Here is a 20,589-nt window from a genome sequence, read left to right on the forward strand (position 1 = left end):
TTGACAAATTTCCCCATTTCTGTGTGTGTACACACCATCTGTCAATCAACCTTTGTGAGTGGGGTTTGCTGGTAACTAGGGTTGAGCCGATCTTGAGATTTTAAGATCGATTTTTAAAATCCAATTTCCATCATTTTCCAGCCGATCACGATCGTGAAATTTGCTCGATCGCCGATCGGATTCCGATCTTTTCCAATCCTGATCCTCAACCCTAATCAATGCTTCTCTGTGGGAAAAGTCACTTTTAGGGTTGAGCCGATCTTGAGATAACTCTGACCTCGATCCCACTGGAAAAGATCGGGAACGAAATTCTGATCGTGAAATTTACTCGATCGCTGATTGGAATCCGTTCTTTTCCAATCCCGATCGCTCAACCCTACTGGTAACCTACAAATAGAAAGTCTCACAGTTAGTATTCATGGCAGATGCCTTTTATTGCATGTGCTTTCTAAAGATGTATTTGCTCCATCTGTCAAAGGCTCCGTTATTGAGAAAACACAACTTTTAAAAATATGCACGTTAGCTGTAATGGGCTTTAAGGACATGTAATCTTTGCTTTGCGCTTCAGTGACTCGCTCATTACGTGCTCCTAAAGCCCATATACAGGCCGTGTAGAGCCACTGTGCTAAAGATGAAGCCCAGCCCTCTGTCTGCGCTTGGGCTTTGTGACATCACTCAACACCTGGAAGTGCTGTTTAAGTGCAGGTCACCTGTTGAGTAACAATGCAGTTAGAGACATCATCCGATTGTGGGTGTTAACCCTTTAGACACTGCGGTGATGTCCATTTGGCAGCCTGGCATCCAGATATGTTCCTGCCTCAGGATTGATTATTCAGGGAGTCAGCCTATGCCCACCAATCAAGTGTAAATAATCAGAATTGCAGGCAACAGATTAGGCCTGCATATATACCGTGTTCAGAATTAATAGGATTTAAGTGTCTTAAAAAATTCATTTTATGTTTTTAAGTTAAACTCGTGGATAATATTTGATTTCAATGATCCAAAGAGCCCTGAAACACATCTCAAACACATGAGAAAAACTACTTAAGAATAAGGTGCTGAAAAAAAAAAAAACAGTGGCAGAAACACATCACATTTTTTCATTTTGATTTTGCAGAATTTTCCTGATTTTGTAGACTTTCTGCCCCTATTTTACCTACATGGAAAATGTCATGCAAAAGAATTCAGCTCCCTGTACTCTGATACCCCTAAATAAAATCCTGTGCAATCAATTGTCTTCAGAGTCCAATAGAGTCCAGGTGCGTGTAACTTAGTCTTAGTATAAATACACCAGTTCTGTGAAGGCCTCAGTGGTTTGTTACCCCTTGTTCACATTTGCATTTGGTAATCCGTATGGGGACCCACCCAAACGGACTACCGAACGCATTTGCAAGGTTCGCATTTGCAATGCAAATTGCATTGGTATTCTGTTCGGGTGGGTCCCAATGCGGACGTCCCTGAACGGAATACCAATGCCGATGTGAACAAGGCCTTAGAGAACATTAGTGAACCAACAGCATCATGAAGACCAAGGAACTCACCAGACAAGTCAGAGATAAAGTTGTGGAGAAGTTTAAAGCGGGGTTGGGTTATAAAAACATATCCCAAGCTTTGAACATTACAGTTCAATCCAACATCTAAAAAATCGAAAAAGTATTGTACAACTGCAAACCTACCAAGACATGGCCGTCCACCTAAACTGATAGATTGAGCAAGGAGAGCACTGGTTAGAGAAGCAGCCAAGATGCCCATGGTCACTCTGGAGGAGTTGCAGAAATCCACAGCTCAGATGGAAGTATCTGTCCACAGAACAACTATAACTCAAATACTCCACAAATCTGACCTTTATGGAAGAATCGCAAGAAGAAAAACATTGTTGAAAGAAAGACATAAGAAGTTCTGTTTGCAGTTTGCCGCAAGCCATATAGGGGACACAGCAAACATGTGAAAGAAGCTGCTCTGGTCACATGAGACCAAACTTTTCGGCCTGAATACAAAGCACTATGTATGGCGTAAAAATAACACTGCTTATCACCAGGATGACACCATCTCCACTATGAAGCATGGTGATGTCAGCATCATGCTGAGGGGAGGCTTTTCTTCAGCTGAGACAGGGAAGCTGGTCATAGTTGATGGGAAGATGGAGCATATGGCAATCCTGGAAGAAAAGCTGTTGGAGGCTGCAAAAGAGACAAGGAAGGAAATTCACCTTCAGCAAGACAATGACCCTAAACATATGGCTCAGTCAAAGAACAGACCTTACTCCCATTGAACATCATTTTGGAAGGGGGGAGGGGTGCCACTGTAATGACACTTCAGGGGCTCTGCAAATGCAACATGGTGCCAGAAACAGATTTCAGCAAAATCTGCCCTCTAAAATCCCAATAGTGCTCCTTCCGTTCTTTCCTACTGTGTTTCCATACCTCAGTTTACATCCTCAGGTGGGATAATTTCATGCTTGGGAAAAATTGTATAACAGATTATTGACATTTTTTTTTCTTTTTAACCCCTTATGAATATATAAATTCTAGAGCTAAATGAATATATTAGTGACAGGAATTTAAAAGTGTAAATTTGACCTCCATTTTGCTGTAACTGCTGTGAAATGCTGAAAGGGTTAAGAAACTTCCTTAATTACTGTTTTGAATTTTTTCAGGAGTGCAGTTTTGAGAATGGGGTGATTTATGGGGGTTACTATTAGAGAGGCCTTTCGAAGTCAGTTCAGAACTGAACTGGTTCCTTGAAAAATGTGTTTTGGAAATATTCTTGAAAATTACTGCTTGACTGCCTTATAATATTATATTGAGAAAAAATGAAAGTGATTAAAGTTTGAATGCAACCTAAAGCAGAGATATGGTAAATTACATTTATAAAGTAATTTGTAGTATGATGCTCTTTGAAAGGCATGCAAGTTTGAAAATGGCATTTTTCTTCCAAATTTTCTCTTTTTTCATAATCAAATACAAAACCTATCCAACAAAGTTTATGACTGACACGAAGTACGTGTCACGAAAAACCATTCTCAAAATCACTTTGATAAGTTAAAGCGTCTCAAAGTTATTGCCACATAAAGCGCCATGTCGGATGTGAGGCCTGGTTCTTCAAGGTACTTTTGGGCTGCTTCCCCAAGGGGTCAAAATGTGCTTGCAAGGTCTGCAGCTCCAGGCTAAGTAAGTTCGCCCTGGCCTTCTCCCAGTACACCAACAACCTCATTCGCACAACATTTCAAGGTTATCTAAAAATCTACAAAAATGACATGCATAAAAAAGTGTTTATGATTACTTCTGAACAATGACCTGCTGACTCTTATCACAGTATTCCTGGACTTCCCCGCTGGTCTTCACTCAACCTTTCTCTTTCATTGTCCTGGCTGTCCACCCCTCTGGTTCTCTGAGGCAACGACACAGTCTGCCCTCCTCCCTTACACAAAACCCGTCTTTCAAGACACCAGCAAGCTCCATGCACACTGGCAATTTCTCCAACTACATCACCTCTATACCTCTCAGAAAAGATCATGCAACCTTCACAGATCTCACACCATTTCAGAAACTCTGCGCCTCCACCTCGATGCCACGCCATCCCATTTCTGTGGTCTGCCATCTGTTCTTCGACTCTGATAGTGACCAGCTGGTGCAGTACATGTGGAGGGCTGGGAGAGGGAGATATGGACCTCATTTCCACCAGGCATTTGGCGATCTGCCTTCCATCTCGTGCAAAGTGCAAGAGACCAATTTTAAATTCCTTTCCCCGCTGGTAAAGAGTTTCTGCTGTGTTGCATGAAATTTTCCCATCCTCTTCAGACCACTTCTGTAGATTTGGCTCATGTCAGAGTACGATGTTGCATGTCTGATGGAACTGCCCACTTCTTTGCTCTTTCCGATCTGGGGTACGTAGACTAATCAAAGCAGTCACTGGAGTGGAGTTTGAGAGTCTGGCTCTCCTACTATCAAACTTTCACGCAAGATCCAGAAACTTGTGTAAGCTAATTGGGTTCCTACTCATGGGTTCTAGATCTGTGATACCTAGGTTGTGGAAATCTACCACCCCTCCATCTATGGAAATTTTGCTTCAAGAGCTACTGTGTATATCTGCCGAATTGAGAATTGCATGAAATTTTCTGGCTCCCCTACTATGAAATGCTAATTAGACTCCAGCGAGCACAGGAAGTTCTCAGCATGCACCCTGCTGTGTGCTATGTATGAGAGCAGGGAGATGAGTCAGCAGCAGCAGCCTGTGCTATACACACAGCACACAGTGCTCCATGAGACTTCTGGGGTGCACGGAGAAGGCTAATTAACGTATGAATAAAAACGGGCTCATTCATGAACTACTGCGGTGATTTACATACAAAAGGTATGTGTGGAATAGCCTTTCTAAAGGCTATGCAAGGATGTGCTTAGTTAAAAATGAGTTTTCCCAATGATAGAGCCCCTTTAAATTTATTAGGTTTTTCAGAAGTAAACAATAAAACAGAAGACCATACAATGGTGCCAATGCAACAACATAACAGTGGAGGGAAGGGGAGGTACTGAGAGGGTTGGAGATGTTGGAGAAGGCTTAAAGGAAATGGGGGTAAGGGATAACAACAAACTCTGACACAACAGAGTAACAATGAATAATATTTGTTAGCAAAATCACTCAAACCAAAAATGGAACCCAAATAATAGTGACAGATGACATCTATATGGAGAAAAAGGGACAAAAACAAGAAAAAAAACCACAGATGAAGCAGCAGAGAGTGACGGGGAGGAGGGTAGGGAAAAGGCGAAAAGAGGGGTAGGTTAAAGAAAAGGGAAAAGTCAGGTCATTTATTTTTAATGGAAAAGTAAAAAAAAAAAAAAAAAATGCTCTAAAATGTTTTGAATAATCAACTATGAAACAATATTGCATTTCTTTTGTTATCACATCTTCCGCAGAATTCATTCACTGAAAAATGTAAAATTCTGTGTGTATGCGCTTTATCTTCATGCCACACAGCATCAACACGTCAACTGAACAGCTCTCCTGTATAAATGTCATGTGATCGCCCACCATGTACAGTATTTCCTAAATGTGCATACGATAGAGACTATGTAGTACTGTTTTTACATGGATCAGAAGGGGTAATTGTAAGATGGTATTTGTCCTGAAAGTTGTCTCAGTTCTACAGTTTTTACACTGATTGCTAATGTACACGTCACACGTCTGATACATAAACGTCACGTTTCAGCAATATCTTGTTATCAGGCAGTGTTACAATAAAATACCTCCATTATACAATCAACCACGCAACGTCTGCATAGGTCACAGAATATGTCTGCAAAGCTTTATTTTTTGAAGTTGTCAGGTTTTTGTGTTTTGGTGTCTTATTTTTTGTTTGTTTGTTTGTTTTTAATTCTGGTAACATCTTGACTCTGGCATAAAATGTGCCAAAACCCCTTTTTTCACCATCCTGAAAAAGTATTACTAGTATAGGATTTCCCCAGGGCTAGTGCACATGCCCAAAGCTGTCCTATTCTCTTTATACAGTGCTGGGCAGAGGTATTTGGCAGGGAGCTACTGCATATATCTAGTAATGCACTCTCCCAAGTACAGCGCACACTAAAGCCTGTAAAAGCATTTTTGTGCCTTTGTAAAGGTCTTATGCATATTATTATGCATGAGACTTTTACTGCCATTTGAATGTCTAAAACTTTTGGTGCTGCAAAGAAACCAAATGGGCTTCAGAAACGTCAGGTCTCCACTGTTTTTCACATGCTATTGCTCATGATCCAATTCCTTTGTGATAGCATGTATTTAGCACATATAAGGCCCGCGATTTTCCCCCTAGTGTGAGCCCCTACCTCTTACTCTATGTTGATTCTCCGTTGCATAAAGTAGCCTTTCGTACAAATGAATGCCAGACAAGCCTGGGAGTCTTCAATAGGCCAGGCTGTGGTAGCAACGGATCGTTGGCCCTAGTTCTTATTCTAGGCCCCAACAATCCTACTCAAAATGGCACCTTGGTCACCTTAGGAGTTGCCCCCTTGGTCAGCTTTGACCCAGATGCCAAGGGCTTTAATGCCCCCTGCACTGACCGTGGCCATTAGCACCAGTTCTCTGTTGTATAATACAGCAAAGACACAGCTATGCTGACTACTCAGATCCTGAGCGGCTACCGTATTTAACCCCTTCCCGACATCCGCCATAATAGGACGGCGCTGCCGGGAAGGACTTCCCGCAAACCGCCGTACTTGTGCGCACCATGCGCTGCGGGTGTCAGCCGTAATACACGACTGACAATGCCCTGTAACACCCGCGGTCGGAACCGAATCCGATCGCGGGTGTTAACCCCTGAGATGCTGGCGGTCAACATGATCACTGGCATCTCCGGGGTTTCGTTTTACTATGGTGCCGATCGGCACCCCCCCGCGCCGGTTTCGGGGGGTGCCGGTGTTCGTAGGGGGCAGCCCGGGGTCTGATCAGTGACCCCAGGTCTGCCCCATACCGTCTCCTTCACTTACCTGGCTGATCCTGCCAGGAATGGAAGCTGTCATCCTGTGCGTCTACACAGGCTGACAGCTTCCTGTGCTCTGCAATACACTGCTTCAATCCCCCATGGGGACAGAAAAAAAAAAAAGTCATAAAAAAGTAAAAATAAAAAAGTTTAAGTTTAAAATAAATTATAAATAAAGCCCCAAAAATCCCTTTTTCCCCATATAAAATGTTTTATTATGTAAAATAAAGAAAAATAGAAAAAACATTACATATTTGTTATCACCGCGTCCGTAATAACCTGAACAATAAAATTAAAACATTTAACCCGAACGGCGAATGACATAAAAAAAAAAAACGTAGAAAAACGCACAAAATAATGATTATTCACCACCTTTCCCTTACAAAATGTTCGGTACTATTCCGTTATCGGGCCAGCAGCAGCGCATTTCAGCACCAGCTTTCGGGACAGCAGTTCAGTTCAGCAGCGGGAATTACAATGACATCCGAGGACTGCTGGCCCGATGCTTGTGCCCAGTAGCCAGTACATCAATGACCCCCCCTCCATCTCCTCCTCCTTCCAGTGCTGCCCCCCAGCTCTCCTTACATCTACCCCGTACCCTCTCCCCGCCACATGACTAAGCCGATGCTGGCCCGATGATAGAGGCCGTGCTTGTGTGTAGTAGGCAGTACATCGATCGATGCCCTCATCCTCCTCTTCCTTCCAGTGCTGCCCCCCAGCTCTTCTTACATCTGCCCCGTACCCTCTCCCTGTAATAGGCCTCACCGTAAATCTTGAGCAATGAATGCTACTAGATAGCCGCCGGACGCTGCAGAAAGTTTGTCCCTCCGGCTCGCTGTAGCTCACCGTTCCTATAGTCGGCGTGTTTCTTGTCAGGGCCTGGATTGAGCCCCGGTGTCTTTCCTTTCGGTCTCGGTACTAGCGCTGAGGTGAGGCCTAGTCGTGTGGCGGGGAGAGGGTACGGGGAAGATGTAAGGAGAGCTGGGGGGCAGCACTGGCAGGAGGAGAAGGATGGGGGAGGGGGGTCATCGATGTACTGGTTACTGGGCACAAGCATCGGGCCAGCAGTCCTCGGATGTCATTGTAATTCCCGCTGCTGAACTGCTGTCCCGAAAGCTGCTGCTGAACTGCGCTGCTGCTGGCCCGATAACGGAATAGTACCAAATGTTCAATAAAAAGTAATCAAATGGTCAGATGAAAACCAAAATGGTACCAATAAAAAGCAGAGGTCATCCCGCAAAAAATAAGCCCTCAACCAGCTCTGTCTACCGAAAAATAAAAATGTTTTGCCTTTCAGAAGATGGCGATGCAAAAATAATTGTTTTTTTTTTCCCTAAATTGAATATTATTCTGCAGAAATAGCAACGCATTAAAAAATAACATAAATGAGGTATCGCCGTAACTGTCCATCCCACCCAGAAAGAGTTAATAAAATGTAGTCAAAAAGTTACAGGCCCCAAAATGGTGGCATTGAAAAGTACATCTAATACCGCAAACACCAAGCCTTCATGTGGCCACATTGCCAGAAAATAAAAATAAAAATCTAGCTTGTACAATGTGAAGACAAAAACCCCAAAAGTCGCCAAATCATTAGAACATAAGTGGCTGCGACTAGAAGGAAATGTATAAGCTGTGCGAGCGTTTTCAGGGGACACCCCATATTTAGAGCTTATGAGAGAGAATACACCAGCACTGATCCCCCAGAATGCCCCTCTTCCCCATCCGTGTCATAGGAGCTAGTGGGAAAATAGAATGGGATTTGGTGTACCCAATTTACTCCGCACAGCTTACACATTCACTTCTGTGTTACTAATGCTCACTACATCACTTGATAAGTTCTCTGAGGGGTGCGGTTTTCAAAATGGGGTCACTTTCTAGAGGTTTCCACTGTTTTGACTCCTCAAGGGCTTTGTAATTGTGACAGGGTTCCTGATCTGCCCTCTAAAAGCTACTTGGCGTGCCTTCCATTCTTCGTCTCGCTGTGCGTCTACATATTAGTTTACACCCACAAGTGGGGTACTATGGTAGTCGGGAGAACTTGCCTAACAAATTGTGGGATGCGTTTTCTCCTTTAACCCCTTGTGAATGTGCAAATTCTAGGGCTAAATGAAAATATTAGTAAAATAAAATCAAATTAGAAAATTTCACCTTCAATTTGTATTAATTCCTGTTAAGCAGTTATAGGGTTAAAATACTAGGTATATGTTGCTTTGGCTTATTTAAGGGGTGCAGTTTCGAAAATGGGGTGATTTATGGGGGTTTCTAATACAAGGGTCTTTCAAAACCCCTTCATAACTGGATTAGTCCCTTAAAAAATGGGTTTTGGAAATGTCTTGAAAATTTTGAATATTGTTGTTTCACTTGTAAATCTTCTAATGTCCGTAAAAAATAAAAGGGTGACTAAAGTTTGATGCCGCCATAAAGCAGAGATCTGGGACATGAGATTTATGATATAATTTTGGCGGTCTGACTATCTGTATTCAATGCACATCATTTCAAACTTTATAAAATGCATATTTTTCAAAATTTCCACCAAATTTACTATTTTTTTCATAATTAAACTCAAAACATATCAACCAAAATTTACCACTAACATGAAGTACAATGTGTTACGAAAAAACAATCTCAAAATCACTTTGGTAAGTTAAAGCGTTCCAAAGTTATTGCCACATAAAGTGACACATGTCAGTTTTGAAAAATTGAGCTTGGTCAGGAAGTCAAAAAGTGCCATCGGCAGGAAGGGGTTAAATACCAGAAATCTGCCATACACTATTAGAGCGGATGTTGCGAAGGGGTTAAACGGCTTGTCCAGTTTCAGACAAAGTATTGTTTGTAATATTAAGTTATACAGAAAGGTTATTGCAAAATAATCTAAATTCCTCGCAGTTTTCTAGATCTCTGCTTGCTGTCATGCATTCTGCTTTCTCTCAGTCCATGGTCGTTATAGTCACAGTAATCAGACATCTGCCTGGTAACGAGCTGTGCACCTGTGTGTATATCACATGACCATGGACTGATTTTTATCCACTGGGAGTAAGCATGAATGACAGCAATCAGAAAAAACTGTCAGGAATAGGGGGCAGTACCGTGGCTCAGTAGTTAGCACTGCAGCCTTGCAGCGCTGAAGCTCTGGGTTTGAATCCTGCCAGGAACAACATATGCAAGGAGTTTGTATGTTCTTCCCGTGTGTGCGTGGATTTCCTCCCATACTCCAAGGACATACTGATAGGGAAAAATGTACATTGTGAGCCCAATATTGGGCTTTTTTTTATTATATATTGATACTGCTTTGATAATACTATTGATGATAATAATGTAGGGTTGCAGTGCTATCTATATTATTTTTTAGAGATATCACTGGTTGACAATTAGGATTAAGATATTAGGATATTTATATGCAGCTGCACAATATATAATAGAAATATCCCAATCCTGACACTGTTTTCAACTAGTTATATCTCTGGAAATTACAACCTTCATGTCATATAAAATAAGAGAAACTTCTTCTCTTTCATATGATGCCAAAAGCAATTTTCTACGTTTTTTTAACACCCAAAATGTAACTGTTTGAAGTGACCCTCCCCTCATTTTCTCTGCATTTTCCCAGCCCCATACTCAAAGCACAATTACTCAGTTACAGGAAGAAATAATACAGAAGCCAGGGAAAGAATACAGTCATGGCCAAAAGTTTTGAGAATGATACAAATATAAATTTTTACAAAGTCTACTGCTTCAGTTTTTCTAATGGCAATTTGCATATACTCCAGAATGTTATAAAGAGTCATCAGCTTAACAGCAATTACTTGCAAAGTCAATATTTGCCTAGAAAATGAACTTTATCCCCCAAAACACATTTCAACATCATTGCAGCCCTGCCTTAAAAGGACCAGCTAATATCGTTTCAGTGATAGCTCCATTAACACAGGTGTGGGTGTTGATGAGGACAGGGCTGGAGATCAATCTGTCATGATTAAGTAAGAATGACACCACTGGACACTTTAAAAGGAGGCTGGTGCTTGGCATCATTGTTTCTCTTCTGTTAACCATGGTTATCTCTAAAGAAACACGTGCAGTCATCATTGCACTGCATAAAAATGGCCTAACAGGGAAGAGTATCGCAGCTAGAAAGATTGCACCTTAGTCAACAATCTATCGCATCATCAAGAACTTCAAGGAGAGAGGTTCCATTGTTGGCAAAAAGGCTCCAGAGCGCCCAAGAAAGACCAGCAAGCACCAGGACCGTCTCTTAAAAGTGTTTCAGCTGCGGGATCGGGCTACCAGCAGTGCAGAGCTTGCTCAGGAATGGCAGCAGGCAGGTGTGAGTGCATCTGCACGTACTGTGAGGCGGAGACTCTTGGAGCAAGGCTTGGTCTCAAGGAGGGCAGCAAAGAAGCTACTTCTCTCCAGAAAAAACATCAGAGACAGACTGATATTCTGGGGTAAAGTCATTTTCTCTGATGAATCCCCTTTTCGATTGTTTGGGACATCTGGAAAACAGCTTATTCGGAGAAGACGAGGTGAGCGCTACCACCAGTCTTGTCTCATGCCAACTGTAAAGCATCCTGAAACCATTCATGTGTGGGGTTGCTTCTCAGCCAAGGGAATCGGCTCTCTCACAGTCTTACCTAAAAACACAGCCAGGAATAAAGAATGGTACCAGAATGTCCTCCAAGATCAACTTCTCCCAACCGTCCAAGAGCAGTTTGGCGATCAACAATGCCTTTTCCAGCATGATGGAGCACCTTGCCATAAAGCAAAGGTGATAACTAAATGGCTCAGGGAACAAAACATAGAGATTTTGGGTCCATGGCCTGGAAACTCTCCAGATCTTAATCCCATTGAGAACTTGTGGTCAATCATCAAGAGACGGGTGGACAAACAAAAACCTACAAATTCTGACAAAATGCAAGCATTGATTGTGCAAGAATGGACTGCTATCAGTCAGGATTTGGTCCAGAAGTTGATAGAGAGCATGCCAGGGAGAATTGCAGAGGTCCTGAAGAAGAAGGGTCAACACTGCAAATATTGACTTGCTGCATTAACTCATTCTAACTGTCAATATAAGCTTTTGTTACTCATAATATGATTGCAATTATATTTCTGTATGTGATAAAAAAACATCTGACAAACACACATAAAAACCAGAGGGCAGCAGATCATGTGAAAATATAATATTTGTGTCATTCTCAAAACTTTTGGCCATGACTGTAGAGAGATTCAGGATTTCACCGAAATGAGACAAAATCTTATAATGAAGTATACTACAAAATATGGCACATGAAAAAAATAGAAAAGAAAAATCAGGCTTCCTGACGAAGTGCTAGACGCATGAAACGATCGTCGCTTTTTTCTTTTTTGCATCATTCCATCTTCTCTGTCCTGATGGTCGAAATGGCTGACCTTGTTTTTTAAGGATGAAATAAAATTTTGCTGTTTTTAGATCCGTTGACTGGTGAGTACCCTATTTTTCTTTTCTTTTTTTTCATGTGCCAAATGTTGATGTATTCATAATAGTGAGCACCACCAGGGATCTTTTTTCTGAGCCCATATGCAGTTTTTGCCTTTAACCTGCTTATAAAGCAGTTCTGCCTCAGCTGCAGTAGTGCCACTTTTTTGCTCTTTTACATGCAATACTACAAAATATATTAAGGATACAAATACTACCAGAAAATGAAAAGTTGTTCAAAGGTTTTGTTAAGCTTTAAATATAGCTTTATTGCAGTTCCCTGCACAATGAGTGGAAGTCTTTAAAATGTATGGACACTTCACTTCATGTAATCTGCATTTTCCCAATTATTACAGAAGCTAAATGTACTGTTCTTTATAGCCCAATCATTTCTTTCCCACATATGTATCTGAAAAACTTATACTTTGTATTTCGGAAGAGTACTCTTCAGTTTAAGAACCATGTCTTTTCTGATGGGACATAATAATGTACACAAAGGGGAGAGCCATTTTTGCTGTTCTGTTTTCTCTGCTATGCTGACTTTCTTTCTAACGTTTCCTCATCTATATTTTTCCTATCTTTCTCCCCCTCCCTTGCTCTTTCTGTCTGTAGATGATCAAGGAGGAGGCGCTGAAGAGCTCAGCTATAAACTGGTGATTTCTCGCTCTCCTGTACCCACCTGCAAGGCGAGTGTCAGCAAAATGTTCCAGATGAAAGAAACTAAAACTGACATGCCATTTTTACCTGTCAAAGAAAACAGCTGCTCCTGTATATTATATTTTGCCTTGCCCATGAATATACAGTAATACACCATATCGCTTCTCTTTGCATTGGACACAACCCATAACATAACTTTGCTGGGTGTTGCTTAAGTTAATTCCATTACTGTATGGGTAAATAAGAGGAAACATGCATATTAGATATCACAAGCCTGACTCCAGAATCTATACTAGGTCTCTATTCCTTCTTTATGATGTGACAGCCTCATTTAACTCTACTACTCCATTTCCACATTGAAAATACTTGTTTTTTTGAGATTTGCTGCATTGCACCTGTAATCCTTTCCTAAAATACACGTTTTTCTATGCAAGACATCCCCAGTTGCACAGTAGATTAGTCAAGCACAAAAGGTTCCTTTGTAATGGAGTGGTAAATGCTCTCTAAGGAATGTTTTCCTTAGAAACCTATAATTATCCTTTTGTTTTCTCTTGCGATGTACTGTGGTAATTGTCTTATGCTACTCTGTAATTGGAGTCTTTGATGTTTGCATCAGTTATGGGCAGGCATGAGAAAGTTCTAGTTTTAATGTCTGTCGGCGAGTGGAAGTTATGTTGTACCAAGCAAGAGGCATGAAATATTCCAAACACTTATAGCATGTGTATCGGTTATAACCATAGAAGCCATGTAATAGAAACGGTTCACAAATATCTCAGGGCTTGCTTCTCTGCATCAACAGTTAATAGGTTGTACTTAGTGGTTTTTTCTGTATTTTCATTCTTCATGACTAAATGTTGTAAAACGTATCGCACAAACATGTCATGAAATTACACTCTTACCCTGTCATCTTTACAAAGGCAATACACAACTAGATAGTGGGTCATTACTCTCACCCATTCCACGTAACAGATGCTTAATATACTTCTGGCATATGTAATTGTACAAAGGATGACTTAAAAGGCGTGTGTGTAAAGACTTGTTCAAGCTATCATTTGCAATGACTAATGCAATAAAACTGAAGTGACGTTAGGGGTTTTTCACCCCATTCACCACTCGCTTTGATGTGTCAGTTTTCAATTCTGTGACACTCTGCATTCCAGATTATCAAACACTTGAAAAATTATGTTGATATAATTTCTTGGTTTGTAAGTATATGCTTAAGTAACAATTGTAACAAAAGTAACAATACACAATGTATATGCAATATAGTAGTGTTTCTCTGATGTCACAAACTGTCGTTGGATATCAGTTGCGCAATAGAAATTTTTAAGATTGCTTTCAGAGGCTGAAAAAAACGTGAAATTAAAACACATACTGGTTTTATTTTATTTCCACACTTCAAGGATGGAGAAGCAACTTTCAACCGTGCTAAACTGCTCAATGTCGGATATATGGAAGCTTTGAAAGAATATAATTATGATTGCTTTGTATTCAGCGACGTTGACCTTATCCCTATGGATGACCGAAACATCTATAAGTGTTACAGCCAACCCAGACACTTGTCTGTATCCATGGATAAATTTGGGTTCGGGTAAGGCATCATTTGTTCCATATGCTTCAGGAAATGCTGTTACATTTCCTGTACCTTTCAGTCTCTAAATATGTTATACAAAAGCTATGGGGGAAGTTAGAGGTTGTCCAGGATTAAAAAAAAAAAAAAATTGGGCTGGGGAAGGTGAGAAGAAAAAAAAAAAGTACTCCGGTGTCTCACAAGAGTGGTCCAGTCATGCTGCCGTCTTTTGCTGGCTGTGACGTCCTGTGTCCTCCAAATCAGAGACCTAAAGAAAGGACACAGGATGTCACAGGTAGTATTTGGCCTCCATGGTAAAGTACGATGGGCACCCCCACCAGAAGAAAACAGCAGACTAGCAGGCATCAGGGACAGATGAGTGTGAGTGTTTTTTTTTTTTTGTTTTTTGTTTTTTGTTTTTTTTTTATTATCCTGGACAACCTTTTTATGTATGGTTTCATATACCCATCTTGGATAATTTATCTACTCTTGCTCCAGCAAACTTCAGAAGAGGTACTTGCGAACCACTGAGTCTGCCATTAAGCTATGCTAGGGGCAAGTGAATAAATTATATATTTCATAAAATATCCAAGACTGGAAAATTGCCGTAACTTCAAGGGGTAATGTTATGTAATGATGTTTGGTATTAATTTGTTTTTATTTGCTTCATTTTTTGTTTTTTTTTCAGGTTACCATACAACCAGTATTTTGGAGGGGTATCTGCCTTAAGCAAAGAACAATTTGAAAAAATCAATGGATTTCCCAACAATTACTGGGGATGGGGAGGAGAAGATGATGATATATACAATAGGTATACTGTTCCGTTATATTCATTTCTAATTGTGGGCCATAAACCTCTAGTAGTATTAGACGTTAATATGTACAACATAGACTGCATTTACGAGCCAAATTATATTTTGGGGGTTATAAAATTGTTATTTACATGTGAAAAAACCCAAAAACATTTACACTAGACTGTAGACTGAGTAGGCATCAGCTACACTAGACTGTGATCTACAAATTAATGTACAGCTTATGGTTTTAATGTAAGCTGCTACAGCGGTGACTAGTCTTGGTTAGTACAGTTTTGACTATAATTACACCCACACTTTATTGACTCAACCCAGTTAGCAGTGACTTTACAGGGTATAATTACTGCCATGACTAGTCATCGCTGCAGCACTGCCCTAGTAACACACCTGAGCTAGAACTTCACTTTGGACTTCCTAGTAAAATTAGTTTAAACAGCAACGAGGCTAAAATGATTGAAAAGCTCTGTAATCTAGCTGGACCATAGCTCTGTAACTGTTCATTGGATCTGCACTGACAAGCTGCTGTCAGCTAGTCCGATTTGATCGGCCAGTAGCAGCAATTGCCATTGTTGGGGAAATGTGGTGCCTGGATTGTTTTCCTGCTGGCAGGCAGCCGCAGTCCTTTACTAGTCACTGTGTCGGGGGCACAGAGACCGGTAGATGCTGCGGTGTACTGCTACAGTGCAGTGCTGTAATAGATATCTGGTCACCTAGGGGTTAATAATGTACATTTTGCTAACAAGTTCACAGTTTACTGGCAGCATGGTGGCTCATTGGTCAGTACTGTTGCTTGCAGTGCTAGGTTATCCTGGTGTTATGTAAACAAAAGAAATACATCATTTATGGTATGATGCAACATGACATGTGCTTCCACTAATAATACTAGTAAAATATGCCATGCTTTAAATGCTTATTCATAGTCACTGAACTCAGCGTATGAAAAGGTCACTAGTAAATTACTGCTAACCTTTGAAATGTTTACTCAGGGGATTTCATCATACTTACACAGTATAAATAAAAAGAATGTTGACTTGTCCTTATCTTCTGTTACTGATTAATTATATGGTAAGGATAGTGACTGCCATAACCGGTTCATGCCGGGGTAATTTATTTGGTACCTTCTGGCATTACAATTGCCCATATTTGCCCTTACAGATGATAATAGTTGTTGAAGGGTGTGTTGTAGGGTTGTTGACTGCACAAGTAAGAGAAGGTGCCAGCCTAAAGGTATAGGCAAGGTTCAATATACAAATATGCAGAAATAGGCTGCACCCCTTAGATAATAGTGAAACATGTTTGGTTTTTTTGGTTTTTTTTGTTGTTTTTTTTTTTTTTTTTTTGGGGGGGGGGGGTTACCCTATACAAAAATGCTACATTTGAGTTCAAGACACTTGAGCCTTTTTCAAGCAATGAATAATGTGCAAATGCAAATTTATATACCATACAAACCAAGTGAGTGATTGATCAACAATCCTATAATAAAGTGCAAAATTGTCTATTACAGCAATAATAGTGCAATATGAGGATCCAAGTATTATAACATAGTGTCTATTTAAATAAAGTACATACAAATAGGTAAAGATCATGTAAGTTGTCCTGATAGGTAATTAGAGACGACTGCGAAATGTTAAAATTATGCGTACAAAGTAGATTACCTAATGGGATCCAGAAAAATGTCAAAATAGTGCATTGACCCTACAGTTAAATTTAACTCAAAATCTGTAGTAGCCTGCTCTATACAGTTCTCGCGTGATTTGGGTGAAATTTGGCACGCCCCCCTCGACCCACAGGAGCAGAATACGGCACACGTTACATCTTGCTAGCATCCCCCCGTCATGAGATTGGGGTCCCTGAAGTTAGGCCCTATACATATAATGGGGAAATGTGAAGGTGAAAGTGCTGAGGGGAAAACAACAGTTGCGACTGACAGGGACGGATTATAGAGAGTCGCTGCTAAAGGGGCCACATCACCACCACATACATGCGTTCACATGTGTACACACACATACACGCATGTACTGAAAAAACAAGTCTGGTATCCTTAGTGGCTGCTTGCACACTATAGTATTTTTCACGGGCCCCAGGCCATGGATTTGGTGGTTCAATAGATTTTTGTGCACAAAGCTGTAGAATCCATGGCCCGGGGACCCATGAAAAATCCTGTAATGTGCAAGCAGCCTTACTGAGCAGCAATATTGGTCAGGCGAAAACTGCCTAATAGTACCGTAAGATTGTCTTTATTGCTTACTATACAGGAGCTTTCATCACTGAAGCACTACAATGGATAGTCGTGTAACTGTAAACCTATTTTACTCTTGTCTGTGAACTACTTGTAGATTACACTAGAGCAGGGGTGGGCAATTAATTTTCCCATGGGGCCGCATAAGAAATTGAAACTATGCTAGAGGGCCGTGCCACGGCAAATTTAGCTCCACCCACTTCTACGTTGACTCCGCCCATTCCCAATCATCTTTCCATGTGCCCCCACAAAGTATAATCCTCCTACAATCACCCGTACACTATATGCCCCCACATTATAATGTTCCCTTCCAACTGCCCCACAGTATTAGGTCCCTCTCCTGGTGCCCCAGTATAAACTGGGGGAAACTAGAGGGGACACAAAACTGGAGTAGCTGGAGGGGGACATTAAACAGTGGGGGTAGTTGGAGGGGGGCAATAAATTGACAGCTGGAGCGGGACATGAAACTGGGGGCAACTAGAGGAAGACATTAAAATCGGGAAGCAGACATTAAACCGTAGGGGTAGCTGGAGGGTGACATTAAAGTGGGGGCAACTAGAGGCAGACAGGTCCCCCTACAGCTTCCTCCACGGTTTAATGTCCCCCCAGTCTAAGTGCCCTCTTCATCTACCCCCAGTTTCATGTCCCCCCCTCCATTTATCCCTCAGTTTCATATCCCTCTTTATTTTCCCCATTTCATGTCTCCCCCACTCCATCTCTCCCCCAGTTTCATGTCCCCCCCCATCCTCCATCTGCCATCTCTGCCCTAGTATAACATTCCCCTTCCATTTTTTCCCCCTAGGTTGCTGAGACACACACACATACAGATAGACAGACACATATAGACACACACACACACATAGGCAGACACACATATAGACACACACACACACTCTCCCCCCTGCATCTCACCTTACATCTCTCAGTACTTTGACACGCTCCACATCTCCATCTTTGGCCGGCACTAAGACACGCCCCCTAGACACCCCCCCTCCCCAGACACGCCTCCCTAGTCAAAGCTGTGCGGTCCGGACTGAATCAGTCAGAGGGCCGGATGTGGCCCGGGGGCCGGACTTTGCCCAGGTCTGCACTAGAGGGAGGGGGGAGGGTTGCACTGTTGTTAATTGGGTGTAAATGTTTTATGTGTAAATGTTTGTTTGTGTAAGATGCATAAATTTTAATTTTAAGAATTAATATTAATTTAATAAAAGTTGTGATAATTTATACTAAATATACATGGAATATGTAAAATCAATAAAAATGTTGAAATTTAAAAAAAAGTTGTTCACATTAATGCTACGACAAATTAGTAAAATGCCAAAATAATAAAAATTTTAAGTGGGAAAAAAAGATTTACTGTAGCACTCTCAAAATGTCAATTTCACTGTGACACTGAAAATTTTACTTTAGCATAACCAACAATTTAACATATTTTCCACAAGTGAAGCCGCGGATATTCTACTAGCGTGTGTATGTGTATGTATGTGTATATATATATTTTTTTTTTTAAATACTTTTCGATAGTAGTTATCCCAGGAGAATGGATAGGAGTCTACCAGTTGGACATTTGAGGAGGGTAAAGATTATTGTTAACAACCCTCAAACTGTTGATTGTGCGTTGGAAAGTATGGTTGACAAATTTAAAGCCAGGCGTTATCCCCAACATATCCTCGAGGGACACAGGCGGACTATTGTTAGTCTACATAGAGAGATGCTATTGAACAGACAGTAAAATTAGAAAAACCTAAACGCATTCCTTTTAATTTCCGCATTTTGTGAACAAAGTGTGGATATAGCTAGAATTATTTGTAGACATTGGATAATGCTGGGTTGATGCTTACTCAATATACTAGAATTTCAACAATCTACCTTTTCTCATACCGGAAATCTAGTCTGCGAGATATATTGGTTAAGTCAGATGTAGGCCCAATTAACCCCTTCCCGCCAAAGACAGTTTTTTACCCCCTGACAACGCTTGATTTTCAAATCTGACATATGTCACTTTATGTAATAACTTTGGAACACAACGAAGAGCTTTAATATTATTTTTTCGTGACACACTGTACTTCGTCTTAGTGGTAAATTTTGATTGTTTTGTGTTTAATTTTGGTATAAATTTTGAAACATAAGCATTTTAAAAAGTTTAAAAAGATGTGCTTTACATACAGATAGCCATACCACCCAAATCAGATCATAAATCTAATGTACCAAATCTTTAATCACCTTCTAATTTTTTTTTTTTACAGACATTATAAGGCAGACAGGTCAAACAAAAGCCATTTTCAAGGGACTAATCCAGTTATGAAGAGGTTTTAAAAGCCCCTTGTAGTCGAAGCCCCCATAAATCACCCTCTTTTCAAAACTGCACTACTTAAATAAGCCAAAACAGCGTATACAAAGCAATTCAACCCTATACATGTTTAACAGGAATTAAGATAAAATGGAGGTGAAATTTAGACGTGTTTCTTTTACTAATGTTCATTTAGCCCTAGTATTTGCACATTCACCAGAGGAGAAAATGTATCCCACAATTTATGCAAGTGCTCTAGACTATAATAAGTAATAGGTATGGATACACTGTGAGATATAGATTATAACTGGGCGACATATTTACTATGTACACACATGGACAAAATTGTTGGTCCCCCTCGTTTAATGAAAAAAAACCCACAATGGTCACAGAAATAACTTGAATCTGACAAAAGTAATATTGCACTATTATTGCTGTAATAGACAATTTTGCACTCTATTCTAGGATTGCGGATTAATCACTTACTTGGTTTGTATATAAACTTGCATTTGCACGCCATTCATTGCTTGAGAAAGGTACAAGTGACTTGAACTGAAACATTGCATTTTTGTATGGGGCAATAAACCTACATTTTTCACTTCTGCCCATTCTGGCATATAGCACTTTCAAATCTCCCAAACCCACAAGACTGTGGTAGAAAAGCCTCGTGAGCTTATTCCTGAAAGTCACTTCTCATTTCTTGACCATTCATCACATGGTTTATTTTTTCTACGTGACTGATAAAGTTAACTGCACAGTCCTAGAAATGTGTACTGTTTAAAGGGCACCTAAACTTTCAAAAAGCTTTTGTCCTCTGGCAGTATATTCCGCAGCGCTTTGCAGATATATTATCAACTATTATCACAAGTAGGACACATATCTAAATTCCCTATCAGTACTGGCATGTGGGAGGTAACCGGCGTACCTTAGGTGTATACAGTAGTCCCCAATGCTAACAGCAAGTCTCTCTCTTTTACACCATAGAGAGATCTGTATAATATATTGTGAGGACCAGCAACTATTTGTCAGTGCCTTTACGATACTATGTTTGGGTTAGGTGATTGATACTGTTGCACTAAAAGCTGATCTGTGACTATACC

The 20,589-nt window shown here is 40.7% G+C and overlaps 1 protein-coding gene across 1 annotated transcript in view; it reads left to right on the forward strand.

The window, feature by feature from the left end:
• B4GALT1 (beta-1,4-galactosyltransferase 1) overlaps positions 1-20,589 on the forward strand; it is a 50,476-nt gene that overhangs the window by 20,894 nt on the left and 8,993 nt on the right. The window contains exons 3-4 of the mRNA XM_075283649.1: positions 13,982-14,169; positions 14,837-14,959. Coding sequence (XP_075139750.1) covers positions 13,982-14,169; positions 14,837-14,959 — 311 coding nt within the window. The remainder of the gene's footprint in view (positions 1-13,981; positions 14,170-14,836; positions 14,960-20,589) is intronic.

The sequence above is a fragment of the Leptodactylus fuscus genome, chromosome 1 (genome assembly GCF_031893055.1).
Source record: "Leptodactylus fuscus isolate aLepFus1 chromosome 1, aLepFus1.hap2, whole genome shotgun sequence".
Lineage (NCBI taxonomy): Eukaryota > Metazoa > Chordata > Amphibia > Anura > Leptodactylidae > Leptodactylus > Leptodactylus fuscus.